The 13,747-nt window shown below is 40.3% G+C and overlaps 2 protein-coding genes across 4 annotated transcripts; both read right to left on the reverse strand.

Annotated features, from left to right (window-relative positions):
* Positions 1 to 1,262: 1,262 nt before the first annotated feature.
* On the reverse strand, positions 1,263 to 6,432 carry amer1 (APC membrane recruitment protein 1). Its single transcript, XM_018728465.2, has 2 exons — positions 6,296 to 6,432; positions 1,263 to 4,722 (listed from the first exon to the last, which is right to left on the reverse strand). Exon 2 carries the CDS (start codon positions 4,629 to 4,631, stop codon positions 1,317 to 1,319), a length of 3,315 nt encoding a protein of 1,104 aa, XP_018583981.1. The 5' UTR covers positions 4,632 to 4,722; positions 6,296 to 6,432; the 3' UTR covers positions 1,263 to 1,316.
* Positions 6,433 to 8,068: 1,636 nt separating this feature from the next.
* asb12a (ankyrin repeat and SOCS box-containing 12a) lies at positions 8,069 to 10,416 on the reverse strand. 3 transcript variants are annotated; one of them, XM_018728472.1, is made up of 3 exons: positions 10,359 to 10,416; positions 9,066 to 9,832; positions 8,069 to 8,817 (listed from the first exon to the last, which is right to left on the reverse strand). In XM_018728472.1, the coding sequence occupies exons 2-3, from the start codon at positions 9,823 to 9,825 to the stop codon at positions 8,660 to 8,662; spliced, it is 918 nt and encodes a 305-aa protein (XP_018583988.1). In that variant the 5' UTR covers positions 9,826 to 9,832; positions 10,359 to 10,416; the 3' UTR covers positions 8,069 to 8,659. The 3 variants fall into 3 exon arrangements, with proteins under 3 accessions (XP_018583988.1, XP_018583990.1, XP_018583989.1); XM_018728474.1 differs by having other exon boundaries at positions 10,363 to 10,409; XM_018728473.1 differs by lacking the exon at positions 10,359 to 10,416 and adding an exon at positions 10,257 to 10,348.
* Between the last annotated feature and the right edge of the window lie 3,331 nt (positions 10,417 to 13,747).

The raw sequence follows: 13,747 nt of genomic DNA on the forward strand, positions 1-13,747 counted from the left end.
CCTTTACACATTCCTTGTCCTCTTGGTAATAAATATGAAACTTCATGTGAAGAAGCCAAATTTAAGTGCACACTGTCATGCAGGCTTTGATCTTCTGCATTCATACACAAAGCAAGAGCACATAAAGTATGACATCCAAAATAAACACCTTAATAAATGGTAGAAAACAAGCAATGTAGAGAGGTACAAAAAACATTTGAGGTGCACCACAATACATGATTTTCATTTTGGGATACCACTGGTTTGAAGTAATGGTAATATTTAGTTGCGGTAGTAATGTAGTTGACTGAAAATTAACAGCCACTGACAAATTCCTAGAATGTCTTAAGATTTACACTTCAGCCAGAATCTTGTTTTAGTAGACATACTATCTATATGTGACTACAGAACAAAACAGCATCAAGTACTCATTGCTCTGTTATGAAGGGTAGCCTATGGTGGTATTGCGTGGTTCTGAAAGTAGCAATTCCATACTACTTAGAATAATTATTTTAAAAGTAAAATACTGGGCAAGCAATGCAATGCTCACTATCTGCAATAAAACATTAAAAGGTGCACACTAAAAGACAAAAAAAAAAAAAAAAAAAAAAATCGAAACAGCACCAAAAAAAATGTAAACAGTCCAACATGTACTTTAACAGGACACAAAAAAAAAAAAAAAAAAAAAGTTGTCCTTCCCACCCCACCCTAGGTGGATGATCATGACAGACCATTCTAATCTGATCAGGAATGAGGAATCTTTCAAAATACACCTTTAAGATGTCTCAAGACTTACTGGCACAGACCATTAAGCCAGAACAAGAAAGCAAAGGTATACATTTATATGATTTCAATGATACCTTCTATAAAGCAGCAAAATTAGAAGGGGCACTTTCATGAAATCTTACCATCCTACAAATTATTCAAATTTTATTTCAATTACTGAAAGACAGACTGAAGAAAATAGATGAAACAACAGTTGCACAAAACTATAAAACAAATCATTGACAAGAACTGTTAAAGGCTGTATTGTGATGAGATTGACATAAAAAAAGTGTCTAAACGAATGCATCAATTCTAACTGCAACATAAACTACATTTTTACATTAAAATGTACAGTACAATTTAAGTTCACACAATGTGCTGGTAAGCATTCCTGTATAAAAAACTAATTACAAAAGTGTCAGTTTGTCATTTTATTCTAAAAAAAATGTAACAGACAGTAATTGAGTTTTTTGAAATAAAGAAGATGTCTTTGGTGACATGAACATGAAAATACCAGCTATAAAATAAAAAAAATACCACAAATACCCTAGAAGAAACAAAACGCTCTTGGGCTACGTCTGTTTGTTACTCCCAACGGGCACCAGCACATCTACAGCTTGCCTGCCTTTACTGCCGAAATCTCTGCCTTCCTTGTGGATGGCTAATTTTGAAGTGTCACTGCCATCAGAGCAGAAATGAGGCACACCCTGTGTGACCCCAATGGGTTTGGTCTTGGACTGTTGGGTACAATCTGAGTAGATCGCTGAAGTGCTCTTCAAGAAACAGGCCTCACTCCTGCCGTCTGGGATACACTCAGCTCTCTCACACAGGGTCTCTGCAGCAAGCTCTGTCATAGAGGATGGTGACTGAGAGGTGCACTCTCCACCAGGCAGACAAAATGGCAAGGTTAACTGCTCGGCTCCCTGCGGCACAGGATTAGAGGGCCTTTTCTCCGACACCGCGTGCCCTGAAACCTGTGGTCGGCTTTTCCAGATGGGAGACTGGCCCAGTGATGGAGCCTCCGACCTCCCATTGGGAGTGCAGGCTAGCTTGGCTCGCTCTTTCTGAGCAGAAGCAAGGCTCTGCACCTGGCTTGCCCTCTTCCCATCTGTTGAAGGGAGCACGGAGGTCCCATTAGGCTCTGGTTGCCATGACGCTGTAGTGCCACAAGCATTGTCCTTCAGCTCAGAGCTGGCAAAGTTCCTACTCCTTTTACGGTGCAGGAAAGATGATCCATTAGAGTCGGCATCAAATCGCAACGTTGCAAAAGGGCTGACCCTGGACTGCATTAGGTACAAGTCACTCATTTCAAACTCCAAACAGTCTGTATCTAAGGATCTGCTTCTCCTGTTTAAAGAAAGGGGAGCTGGCATGGGCTGATTAACTCTAGTAAGGCTGAGGTGCCTTGGGAGACTTGCCACTCCCCAGGGGTTATTGAAAAACAAACTCTGATCATTAAAGTCAAATAATCGGTCATCGCATTCAGCAAATGCATCCTTCTGCAGGAACGATTCACTGTAATCTTCAAACGGCGAGGAAATATCTTCATCTGCAACCATCTGTACCTGATTATCATATTCCCCTTCATTTTCCATATCCACTATGTCAAAAGTGACCATCGATGGAAGTACCTGTATATTCTGAGCAAATGGAGAGTTAGACTCAGCACCCCCAAGGCTTGCAGAGAGATTACCAAGGAGTTCTGTTCGTTTTGTGAAATCTACCAGTGCTTGGGAAAAACAAATTGTCTGGTCATGCTCTGCATCCATCTTAATTATGTTCATGGAATAGCTGTGACCTTGATTTTCTGCCTGAAGAGGCCTTTGGCTGCCTTCGTCAGCATATGAAGCAGACTCCTGCAACTTATAGGAATTCTGAGAAATACGACCGTTACAAATCTCTTTTCCTAATACCAATGGTGGCTTGTTGTGGGCTATCTGACTGCAAATTATTTCATTTTTATTGTTCTCTTTTAAACTACTGGACCCCTGCAGTAGATTTTTCCCTTTTAAACTTGACAAATTCAAAACAGTCCTTTCTTCCTTAACACTGGCATGTTTTTTGCTTAACATAAATTCACTGTTTCGGTTTTCAGAGTACAATTTGTTTTTCCCAATTATGCCATATTCTTTTGTTGGTTTCTGTATGCTTTGCAACTCAGAGTAAAGAAGCTCATGTTGTATTTTAGCTAATCTGGCCTCCTCAGTTTCAATGACACAAGTCTTATGCGTAAAAGTGCTCTGCAAATCTGCATCACTGCCACGTAATTTCACGCCTAGAAATTCCAGTGGATCTGCGATGCATTTCTGTGTCTCGAAAGAGGACATATCTTTCAGAGGGGGACTCATGAGGCTATCATCTGGCTCAAAAAGCTCATAAAGGGCATCACCACTGTAACTATCTCTTGGTAGTCTGTCACTTCCCATCTGGCCAACTCCATCTATCCCATCATCATCAGGCCCTGGGGTGGTAGAATCATAGTAGCCCTCATCACTGTTGGGAACAGACTCCTGGTGGTCACTCTGGGGAGACAACACTTCCCCAGGGGTAAGGCTTTCTGTGGTATCATGAGAAAATGTGGTATGTGTTTCAGCATCTACAATAGGAGACGGAATATCTGAAGCATCAGAAGTTTTTTCAAGGATTTTATCTGACTCTATAAATTCTGGCTTCTGGTTGGAAACATAGCAAATATCTGCTGCAGTATCACTCTCCCACAAACCCTGGAGATAATCACCATCAATGTCATCAGGGGTGGCCATTTCCTCCCCACCACCTTGGTAGGTGACATAACAAGAACTCCTCTTGCCAGCATTGCGACTTCTTTCTCCTGACACACTACTGTCTGCGATACTGTCATCATCTTGATCAGCAATGATGTCTCCACATCCAGTGAGGGAGTCAAAACTCTTCAGTGAGGAAACTTCACCAAAGATCAAACTGATCTGATCAGAAGGTTGATCATTCTCTGCACATTCTGGGTTGACATCTGGAAGGCGAGTACAGGAGCTTTTATTGAGAGGCTCTACATTTGTATTTAAAACCTCTGTCCTTTCCATTTCATCACCACCTCTGTCTTTTAATTCCAAGTTCTCCTGACCAACCTGACAGTCTTCGGATGAAAGTCTCTCTTGTCCACATTCATGAGTAATGATTAAATCATCTTTGACATTTGCTGAAGGAGGCACACTGGATTCTGCCAAACTACCAAAGAGATCCTCATCATGATGGTCAACATGCTGAAAAACTGTCTCCGCCTCCTTAGGGAGGTCAACATCACTCTTTTCTATTTTTATGTTTTTGTTCTTTTTATGACGTCTGATGCTGCTGAACAGCCCTTTAAGTCCTCTCTTTGGATGAGGGAAGGACAAGGATTTATCCAAACTAGGTTTATGGTCACCAGTCTCCAGGGTCAGCAGGTGAGATGACTCCCCTTTGGTAAACTCTATTCCCTCACAATCATTCATAACATCTGCACTCTTAGAGTTTGGCAGGGTCTTTCCAGCCATGCCATTCCTGCCATGGTACTCGAAGTCTCCTGCCGGGACATCCCTTGCTTTTCTGGCATCCTCCCAGCTCACCTTGCTGATGCAGTCATGAGTTTTACTCTTGATAATTCCTTTCTTGGAAGACCCCTTGCTGTGACTTTTGGCCCGGCCTCCAAAGAAACTGGGCAAGACACAGATGCTCCGACGGCCCCCAAAAAGCTTGAAGGCAGTCTTCCTTAGCTTGCCGGGTGGCAGAGGCTCAGGGTGGGCACCATCCGTGCACTCGGATGGCATTTCTGCCTCAGGCTGCAGGTCCTCACTCCCCCCGGCTGTCTCCCCGCACCCATCAGACAAAGGCTTTGTTTCCCTCCTCAGCTCTCTTCCTCTGCTGGGCTCCATGGCAACAGTCTATAGAAGGATGCGCTCAGCTATGAACATGGCTGAAAACACTTGCCAGGGTTTTCTTCAACATGGTGCAATGCCATCTCCGCTAGAAGTCAGACAAAGAAAGAGCAACAATTAGGTTTCCTATTCAGTACAATAACAAATTAATATATTTGCATAGTTTGATGACCACTAAAAACATTCAATCTGTTCATTTAGATTTATGAGCAATTAAGTACAAACAGACTTTTTTTTTTTTTAAACTGAAGAGCATAAAAGGAAAACAAATGAGATTAGATGAATTCCTGTTGATATCTTGTCACAAATGCACATCTGTGACACTAGCTGAGCTGTAACCTCAGTGGACTGTCATTGACATGGTGGGTATAATACATTATTGGCACCGTTAAAGTATTAATGTAACCTACATTACCTTAACATTTTCAATAAAGTATGAAACTAAATGGAAGTGTTTAAAGCTGTTTTTATTTAGTATACATTTTATGTTTAAGTAGTTGATTTTACGAACACATGAAATATGCGATTACATTAGTGAAACGTCTTCAGGATTTTCACCTTAGCTTTCCCCTGATTGACTTGGAAAAACAAACTTTATACAGTATTGGTGTTGTTTTATCTTGTCTATAAAAAAAGAGGACTGGCAGCAGGTTTCACAATGTACATTTTCTACTGACATTAGCTGCAGTATGAGCCCATTTCAGACTTAAAATGCAGAAGATAACATTTTTTTGGTTTCAGGTTTTGCTGAAACATTAATATTGGCACTGAAAGCTCTTGCACTGATAAAGAAGCATTCTCATACTGGTTTTCCTGATTACCCACAGAACAAAAAAATTAAACTACACAGCACAATACGATTTACTGACTTAAAAAAAAAATGTTTGTTTATTTGTGCACAAAGAAGAAAGAATATTGTTTCTTTTGGCAAACAGTAAGCCTTTCTCAAAAGCAACGCAAATTAATTTACAAGCAGGAGGTTTAAAAAAAAATAAATAAATAACTTTTGAAACACTAAAACCAACAAATTACACCCAAAATCGATATTTTAAAAGATTACAGAAGTATTAAGCAAACTAAAAATTTATAAGAATTTACCTCAGTAACCTTGGCTTGAAATAACTTCTCTCCTAGCGAACTACAACACGAGAAACTCAGTCGTAGTATAAACAAATATCATGATTAAAACAATTTCATAGTGAGCTCTGACAATTTCGCGTCATTCCACTGCGTTTAATAAATAAATTATCGGCGATTAACGTGGGCAACGGAAGAACGATGAAACACCTCATCATCATCATCGTGTGAACTTCGACACGGGCTAAGGATGAAAATCGCGCAGAAAAAAAAACGAAAACCGCAACAAAGCTGCAGCCCGGCCTACCACTGACCTACCTGTTAAACAGTAAATGACAGTAATGATAATAATGATGAAAGCAGCCAGCATTTGGAAGGGAAGCTGGACACACATTCAGGCACTCGGTGTTCCCGCCAGACGGCGCGAGCCGAACACAACACTTAACGGAACGCGCGGGCGGTCAACAAGGTTAACTGAACGCGACAAGTTAGCGCCTCATTACAAAGGTTACAGGCTGCACACAGCGATGGCTCGGGGGTCTGCTTAGATCGCTGGAGAAACGAGATAACAAAGGCGTGCCTACCTTAGTATTAGCATCCCGTTGGTGTTTCTGTGTCCTTATAATTATGATGTTCTAAATGCGGTGCACTTTATCCGACACACACGGGTCCCAGCAGCAGAACCTCCTGTTGGAGTAATTCAATGTCCACATACTGGTCCTTGTACTACAAACAAAGGCGGGATCCAATGCAAATACGCTTGACTGAAGGGCGAATCATCCAATAAGGGGCCAGGAGGTGAGCTCTTGACCAATAGTATGCATCCAATAGGGGGGCCTTAAAACGTCCTTAAAAAAATGGGTTTTTGTACATTAACAGAAATGGGCTCTTTATGGCCAATTACAGTGGCGCATCCCCCATCCCACCCCCGCCCTTTACCGAGAATTGGTCATCATTGGGGAAGTCCATTAAACCCGTACGCTTTTTTGCACCCCCGAATCACTAGCAATAAGTGAACCAGCTTTGATGACGTACTTCCGGGTTGCCGATTACATTTCCGAGTTCTGGGCATGGTTGTGGAATACAGATTTTGAAAAGTTATTAGCAGTAATACTGGGTTACAGAATTAACTGTGGCTCATGGAAACATAATGACAGAAACGACAACATATTATGAACCCATAATATATAACATTATTTTATTGTAAACAGCAATGTTTCTTTGATAGGGCTGCGTCGGAGACAATTGTTGTCTTCCATAAATAAATGTGTTTTTTAAATTAAATGTCATCTGATGACATTTTATGTCCAACCAAATTCATTTCTTTAATTAGCAACAGCAGCAACATTTGGTCACAACAACATAAAAACAACATCCAGATATACAGCAAGGAAGAAAAACTGCAACATTTCAAAAGTGTGATCAAAAACTAGTCCACTATCCAAACGGCTCTCTAAAATCTGTAAAGGTTATATAGATTAAGGGTTAATTTTTTTCTAGCAGAACAAAATTCATCCCTTAGGTCAGCCATGTACTGTTTTTACAGAAAGAGCTTCAGGTATTGGCCATGATAACACTAAAGGAAATAAAGATAACAAGGGGCCTGATCAATTTTAAATGAGTTGCCAGATCTTCCATTTTAGTTTAAGAATGTTTGAACATGTTAAATTTTTGGAAAAAATGGAAGAAGTACTTTTAATTACATGAACCTCTCACATTGTAATTTTAAAGAGAAACACAAATATTTCTACTGTAAAACAGTAATGTAAATTTTACCCCAGTCAAACAGTCTCATATTATCAAAACAAGGACTAGAACATGTGACCCAGTGAAAGAGTAGAGATACCAAAACTCCAAATACAGAATCCAGATATAAAGAAACCCTCCCATCAGTCACCACTTTATTTAGGATGCTTGGCAGGGTTCACCCTCCTGATCCCTAACCCTAAACTGACAGACATGCAAAGCTGTTTTTTCTTCCTGTACAATTTCATCAGGTCAGGGTGGACTTTGCTTTTCGGTATCTGAATTTTGACATCTGGAACTTTACAAGAACACTCAGTATGTACTATTTTATATATGTCACTGCACAAGCGTATGGTTCAACTTTGTCAAAGTTAGCAGCAGCACTTGATTTATACTGCTGTATCCGGTATAAAGCTTCAAGATCTCAATCATGTCTCCTGTATCAAATCTCTATTCATATTCTGTATATTTCACTCAGACAAATACTGTAGCCTTTTCAGTTCCAAAATTCCAGCCTGTAGTAAAATAATCTATTCAGAGAAACCATTATGGATTTTGCTTTATTTCACAACGTATATCAAACATATAATTTATAAGTACACAGTTGCCAGTACTACACAGTGCTACAGAAAAACATTTCTTGTAATATACTTTCTAACCAAAGTCAAGCTTTATTACCAATACCTTGTGTATCTTATATCTACACAGTATATGAAGTAACGTACATGTATAGGTGCAGCTGTTACTTCAGATGTTTTTAGTGCACAGTACAGGTAATTCTCATTACCACATTAAATCATGGGGGCAAAATGAATTACAGTAATATGAACCAGCATGAGAAATAAAGGTACAATATCGCACTGCTCTATTTTCTTTCACAGTAACCGTACTGAATCTGAAATATTTAGTTATTGAGGCATTCAAGAGTTTTAATTCATAGCTCTCACTTTACAGGTGAGTATTTCAACAATACATAAGAAATAAAATCATTGATTGAATGACTACACTTAACTAAATGTTACAAAAATCATGCAGCATTTCACAATAAGGCAAAAAAGTAACTTACATCATATAAAATAAAACAGTTTGTGAAAAGAAACACTACACCACCTTACAGTGTTAAACATGTATTGTTTTATATTTTTCCCAAAGTCATATTTCATTCTATTACATTTAAGGCACAGTCCCATAAATCTGTCAAATTAGAATGTTATGCTTTTTGTTGGTGCTGCTGCATAGTTCAAAAAGTTCATTAGGATTGGTGGTACTCCCAGACTGTCAATGCAATTCATTCTGTTGATCTTTCGGAGGTAGTTTCGTATAGCAATTCGACACTGTGCCATCAGTGATTTTGGACAGCCTAGAAAAAGCAAAAAATAACGTCAGTGCATATGATGGAAAAAAAATACACGTTTATGATACAATCAGGTTCTTTTTTTTTTGTTTTTTTATTTAAACTATGACACCAGGACAGTAACTGCTCATACAATCAACAGCAAGAATAATTAAATTTACCAAACACATATATGGTTGTCATTTGGGCTACTAAAAAACACTAAGAAGCTAAGTTTACAAAACATGTCATCCATTAAGGGACAGTGGAATCACCTCTTTCCTTGAGCAAAAGTTCCACTGCTTCATTCTGTTTTGTAGATTTCTCTATAATAAGAGTGGGGAGGTAGACATTTGCCCCAAAGTCTATCAAGAGCTGGATGTACTCAACACCACACCCATGTCTGAGGCACATTTCAAGAACTGTCTTGGGCTGCTTGATTCTTTTAAACAGCGTCTCATCCGCGCAATTATAATCTGGATCGGCTCCATAGAGAAGGAGGAGTTTGAAGCACTCCAAATGTCCATACACTGCAGACAGGTAGAGAGGGCCGCTGGAGATGGACGAATTGGAGGCCCACAACAGGACTTTGGATCTTGCGTTCACCTCCGCACCATGCTTGAGGAGCTCCTTCAAGATTTCTGCATCTCCCTCTCGAGCAGCAGTTAGCACAGGAGAGCAGTTGTTGTAAATGCTGCCATTTGGGTTGGCACCTGCTTTGAGGAGGGTTAACACACAGTTTAGATGCCTCCCACTGACAGCAGTGAAGAGAGGAGTCTGAGCCTTCACGTCGAGACTGTCCACCTCAGAACCATGGGCCAACAGGACCTCAAGACATTTGATGTGGCCCCAAGAAGCTGCCATGCGGAGAGGTGTGCCTGGAACTCCCCAGCCCCAAGATTTGTTGATGGAATTCCGGTATCTTTCTTCTGAGAGGAGCTCAGCGAGGAGCGTGTCGTCATCGTCGGATACTGCCTGGATAAGCTTTCGGATTTCTCCGTTGTCTTCTGTCTCTTCTCGATTTAGCTGGAGCATGAAACAACTGGGAGGGGGAAAAACAGCTAAGTAGGGACTCCCATGGAACTACTACACATATCATTTTCATACAAGTCATGTTATCATGCACTGCATAAATACTAAGGAAACACTGATGCAGCCAGATGGGGAAAGTTTCTTTAGTCCCAAGTGTTTTCCAACTGTTAATAATCCGAATCGTTCGATTAATATTTCAGCCCACAAACAACGAGATGCAGACGTTCGTATAAAAAAAAATAGCCAAATAAATGCAGTACGCATTTGAAACAAAAACAGTAAACATGGTAAACGGGCCATGGCACTTGAGTTGACTAGTCGGTTGGTAACACACACAGCAGTTAGCCAAAAGCTAATGATTTAATTACTAAAACATACGCCTCATCATCTCAGTGGAAAAACAGGTGCGATGTCAGTACGTGTCACACTCTCACCAGATAACGTGAATCAATTAACAGGTTTCGAAAACGGAATAACAGAGGTTTTACGTTTTTATATAATAGGTCAGTAAAGCAGCAATACCAAAAGACACTTACCCACCGTGTTTTAACCGTGGAGAAAAGAAAAAACGCCCCAAACACAGGAAACTAAGCATACACTTCCGGTATCATCGGTGTATCATAAGCTTACTGATTGGTTAAAAACAGCGTTTTTTGATACACCAGACCCAATAAAAAGAGGTTTTATTGAAGATGGTATGATTGACACTTCAGCGGCGGACCAATAAAATACTGGAACGGTTGCTATGAGGTTTTGATTAAGTGAGTCTAGTTTCCTTGGTGTGTATTGATGCGCAGTGCGGATTTTACAGTCAACAAGTATTAACTGTAACAGTGACATATGAGGTTTCGTCAGTTTAACTATGAAAATAATTACTCTATCAGTCACACGCAGCCTTTTTCAGAAGGGAGATATGACATCAGTGGCACGTGGAGGCAGGCCTGCTACTTGCTATTTACAAGAAAACTCGATTTCTTTAACATTAAGTCATAAATCGCTGTACTTCTTTACACAAGTTTACAAACGAATTATCCATGTAGTTGTTTTGCTCAGCTTTGTGGTAATAAAAACGACTTTACAAATGTCTTGCGTGAAGAAAAAGGTAACTAGCTGCTTAATCTGCACAGCCGGGTCACGTGTTCTGTGTGTTTTTGTTTTTTTTCTTTTAAAAAAAAAAATCTGTATTTCACTTTTTGTGAATTCAATTGTGTTCTGTGCGCAAGTTTTCTATTACTGACACTGACAGTCAGTAGGGAGTTCAGTTTGTATTCGCTGGTAGCGTAGTGGTTAGCTATACTGCCCTTTGCACCCAAGGGCCAAAGGTAACAGGGTTGAATCCCCCTCCTGTAGTACCCTTGAGTTACTTACCCTAAGTCGCTCCAGTAAATTACCCAGCTGTTCAAATGAGTAAATTACTACAAGTTATTCTGGAGAAAAGTGTATCTACCTTGGTTACTTTCAGAATATAAAATCCTATTAGTTTCTTTCCCTCTCAATAACTAAAGCAGGCTGCATATATACACAAATGAAGTGTGGCACAAATACTTCATAAACTTCCAAAAACTTATACATAATTACAGCTCCTAAACGTGCCCCTTTGGAGATCCGTTGACCAAAATGCTCATTTGAAAACCATTTCTCAAGATGCCATATCCTTTACCTGCTGTCAGACGTCCCAGTCCAGAGGTCTGCTGATTTTCTCCTTTCCTGCCCTAAAGACTCTTGGTGGGACACTGGTTGAACCCATCAACTTTAGTCCTGTTTCCCTTTTGCAATATATTCTTTCCTCCCAGACTCTTCTGCCATGGCCCTTGTTATCTCCAGGTTAGATGATTGCATTTCCATACTGACAGGTCTTCCTACCACACACACACCTCCAGCTCATTCACAATACTGCTGCCGATCAAGTGTTCAGTGTTCCCCTCTGTACAGACACCACTCCAGTGCCAGTCCACACCAGCTCCGTGTTACAGCCAGCATCCAAGGTAGGTCTACGTGATGCTGCGGCTCAGTTGGCTAACGTGCCTGTCTAGTAAACAGGAGCTCCTGAATTTCAATCCCATTAATGCCTGTTATGGGGACCACTTAAAGGCCCATAATTATTGCTTATATCTAATATCATAAGCATCGAGCACATAGGATTTCAGGGGAGAAGTAAATCTGAAAGAGGTGTGTTTTGAGACAGTTCTTGAATGTTGAGATGGCTTTAGCAGTTTTGACTGAGAGATGGGGCTTTGGATTGGAGCCAAAACTGAGAACCTCTGGGCTGTTGATTTTGGACCTCTTGTGCATGGGACCACCAAGCGGGCAGAGGTGGAGGAGCATATCAGTCTGGTTGGGGTTTAGCGAGTGATTGGGTGTTGTACATATTGGGGAGAAGATCCGTTAATGGCTTTGTAGGTGGTAACCAGAGTGTTGAACTTGGCTAATGGAGACAGATGAGGAGGGGGGCTACACAGGAACTAGAATCTGTGTTCAAATCTCTCCTTGCGATACTACACTTGTGTAAGATACTCTGCTAGATATTTTGGTAATTGTAGCCTGGTCAAATTTACTAAACATTTCTCCCAGAGAAGCAGGTAGCAGAGTGGTTAGAGCTCCTACCTTTATACATAAAAAAAAGAGTGTTTCACCTACTGAGGTGTTCCTAGATAAAAACAACATTGTCTCTCATATGAGCCAGTATTAAAGCAATAACACTTTAAAACACTTTCAGCACACATTAAAGGACCAGGTGGGAGAGTTTTTCCAGCCAAGCACTGTAAATTTAGCCACAGTGAAGTGCAACCCAGGATCAGCCCTTTTCTGAATGTCAACTTGTACCTGAAGACCACCTCTAAGGTTGGTATTTTCCCTGCACGGTAAAAGGAGTGGGAGCAATGCTCATGGCACCATTGTGTCTTCGCAAAGAGACCCTGTCGGGACGTTCCTTGCTTCTCTGGTACCCTCCTCACTCACCTGCATTACAAGTTTTACAGGCCAAGTTTTCAAACAAGGGTTCGGATGAAGCTTGGTCTGTGTGGAGTAGAGATAATTATCAAATTTCAAAATACATGCAGTGCAGGTTTAGGAATTCTCTAAACCGAAGTTGGAACAGATTGACACAGAAAAACAGCTGTCAAGTTGAGTCTGACTCTTTATAGAATAAACATTTTATTTAACTTAAATGCTAGCAAAACATCCCTAATCAACCTGCAGAGAAACATATGAACATGGATCATTTCATAATTTCACAAGAAAGTGGCACCACAGAAAGGGACATTTCATATCACATTTATTCCAGTAAAGATGATCTTGGGGCAGGGGGGGGGGGAATCATACAGAATATATAAAGCTTATAAAAGAATTCTACAAAAATACATAAAACAAACGTGTTAAGTACTACTACAACAAAATATAAACAGCATTAAACATATCACAGATTGTAAAGCAAACATCTACCCTAACATTGTGCTCAGATAACTGAACTAACAAAAACCATGACCAAACGGTATGAGAAAGGTTGTTTAACAAGTAAATAAACATTTCAAGATTTCTTGCTGAAATGAAGTGCCTGTGAAATTAAAGCTTTTCTCTTTTGCCATCAGTGCTACATTTGTTCAAATCATGGAGATAAAAATGAATTGAAATGTCTGAAAGATAGACTTCTGTACAAGACCCAGTGCTAACCTGTTTCAGCACAGACTGCTTTCATTGCGGAAGACAGTACAACTCAGGAAACTACTCGTGTTTTCTTTCCCCCCATGGACATATCACACATGGGGTAGGGAGTGTGTTTATTTTGCTCTGTTAATGACCCACCCTCCCAGCAGAAATGCCAGTATAATTAAAATCCCTTAATGAAAACCAAAGAAATGGTGAATAACATTCTTCCATTCATACTGTACTCTTCGAAGCAGTCAGTCCATTGACCTTCCCTCTCGTC

The sequence above is a fragment of the Scleropages formosus genome, chromosome 14 (genome assembly GCF_900964775.1).
Source record: "Scleropages formosus chromosome 14, fSclFor1.1, whole genome shotgun sequence".
Classification (NCBI taxonomy): domain Eukaryota; kingdom Metazoa; phylum Chordata; class Actinopteri; order Osteoglossiformes; family Osteoglossidae; genus Scleropages; species Scleropages formosus.

What these genes read in the sequence shown, in the direction of transcription:
- amer1 (XM_018728465.2), bottom strand. Translation starts at nt 4,631, where the DNA reads ATGGAGCCCAGCAGAGGAAGAGAGCTGAGGAGGGAAACAAAGCCTTTG.
- asb12a (XM_018728472.1), bottom strand. Translation starts at nt 9,825, where the DNA reads ATGCTCCAGCTAAATCGAGAAGAGACAGAAGACAACGGAGAAATCCGA. An exon ending in ACTTTTGCTCAAGGAAAGAG is followed by an intron (nt 8,818 to 9,065) that starts GTGATTCCACTG and finishes TGCTTTTTCTAG; the next exon opens with GCTGTCCAAAATCACTGATG.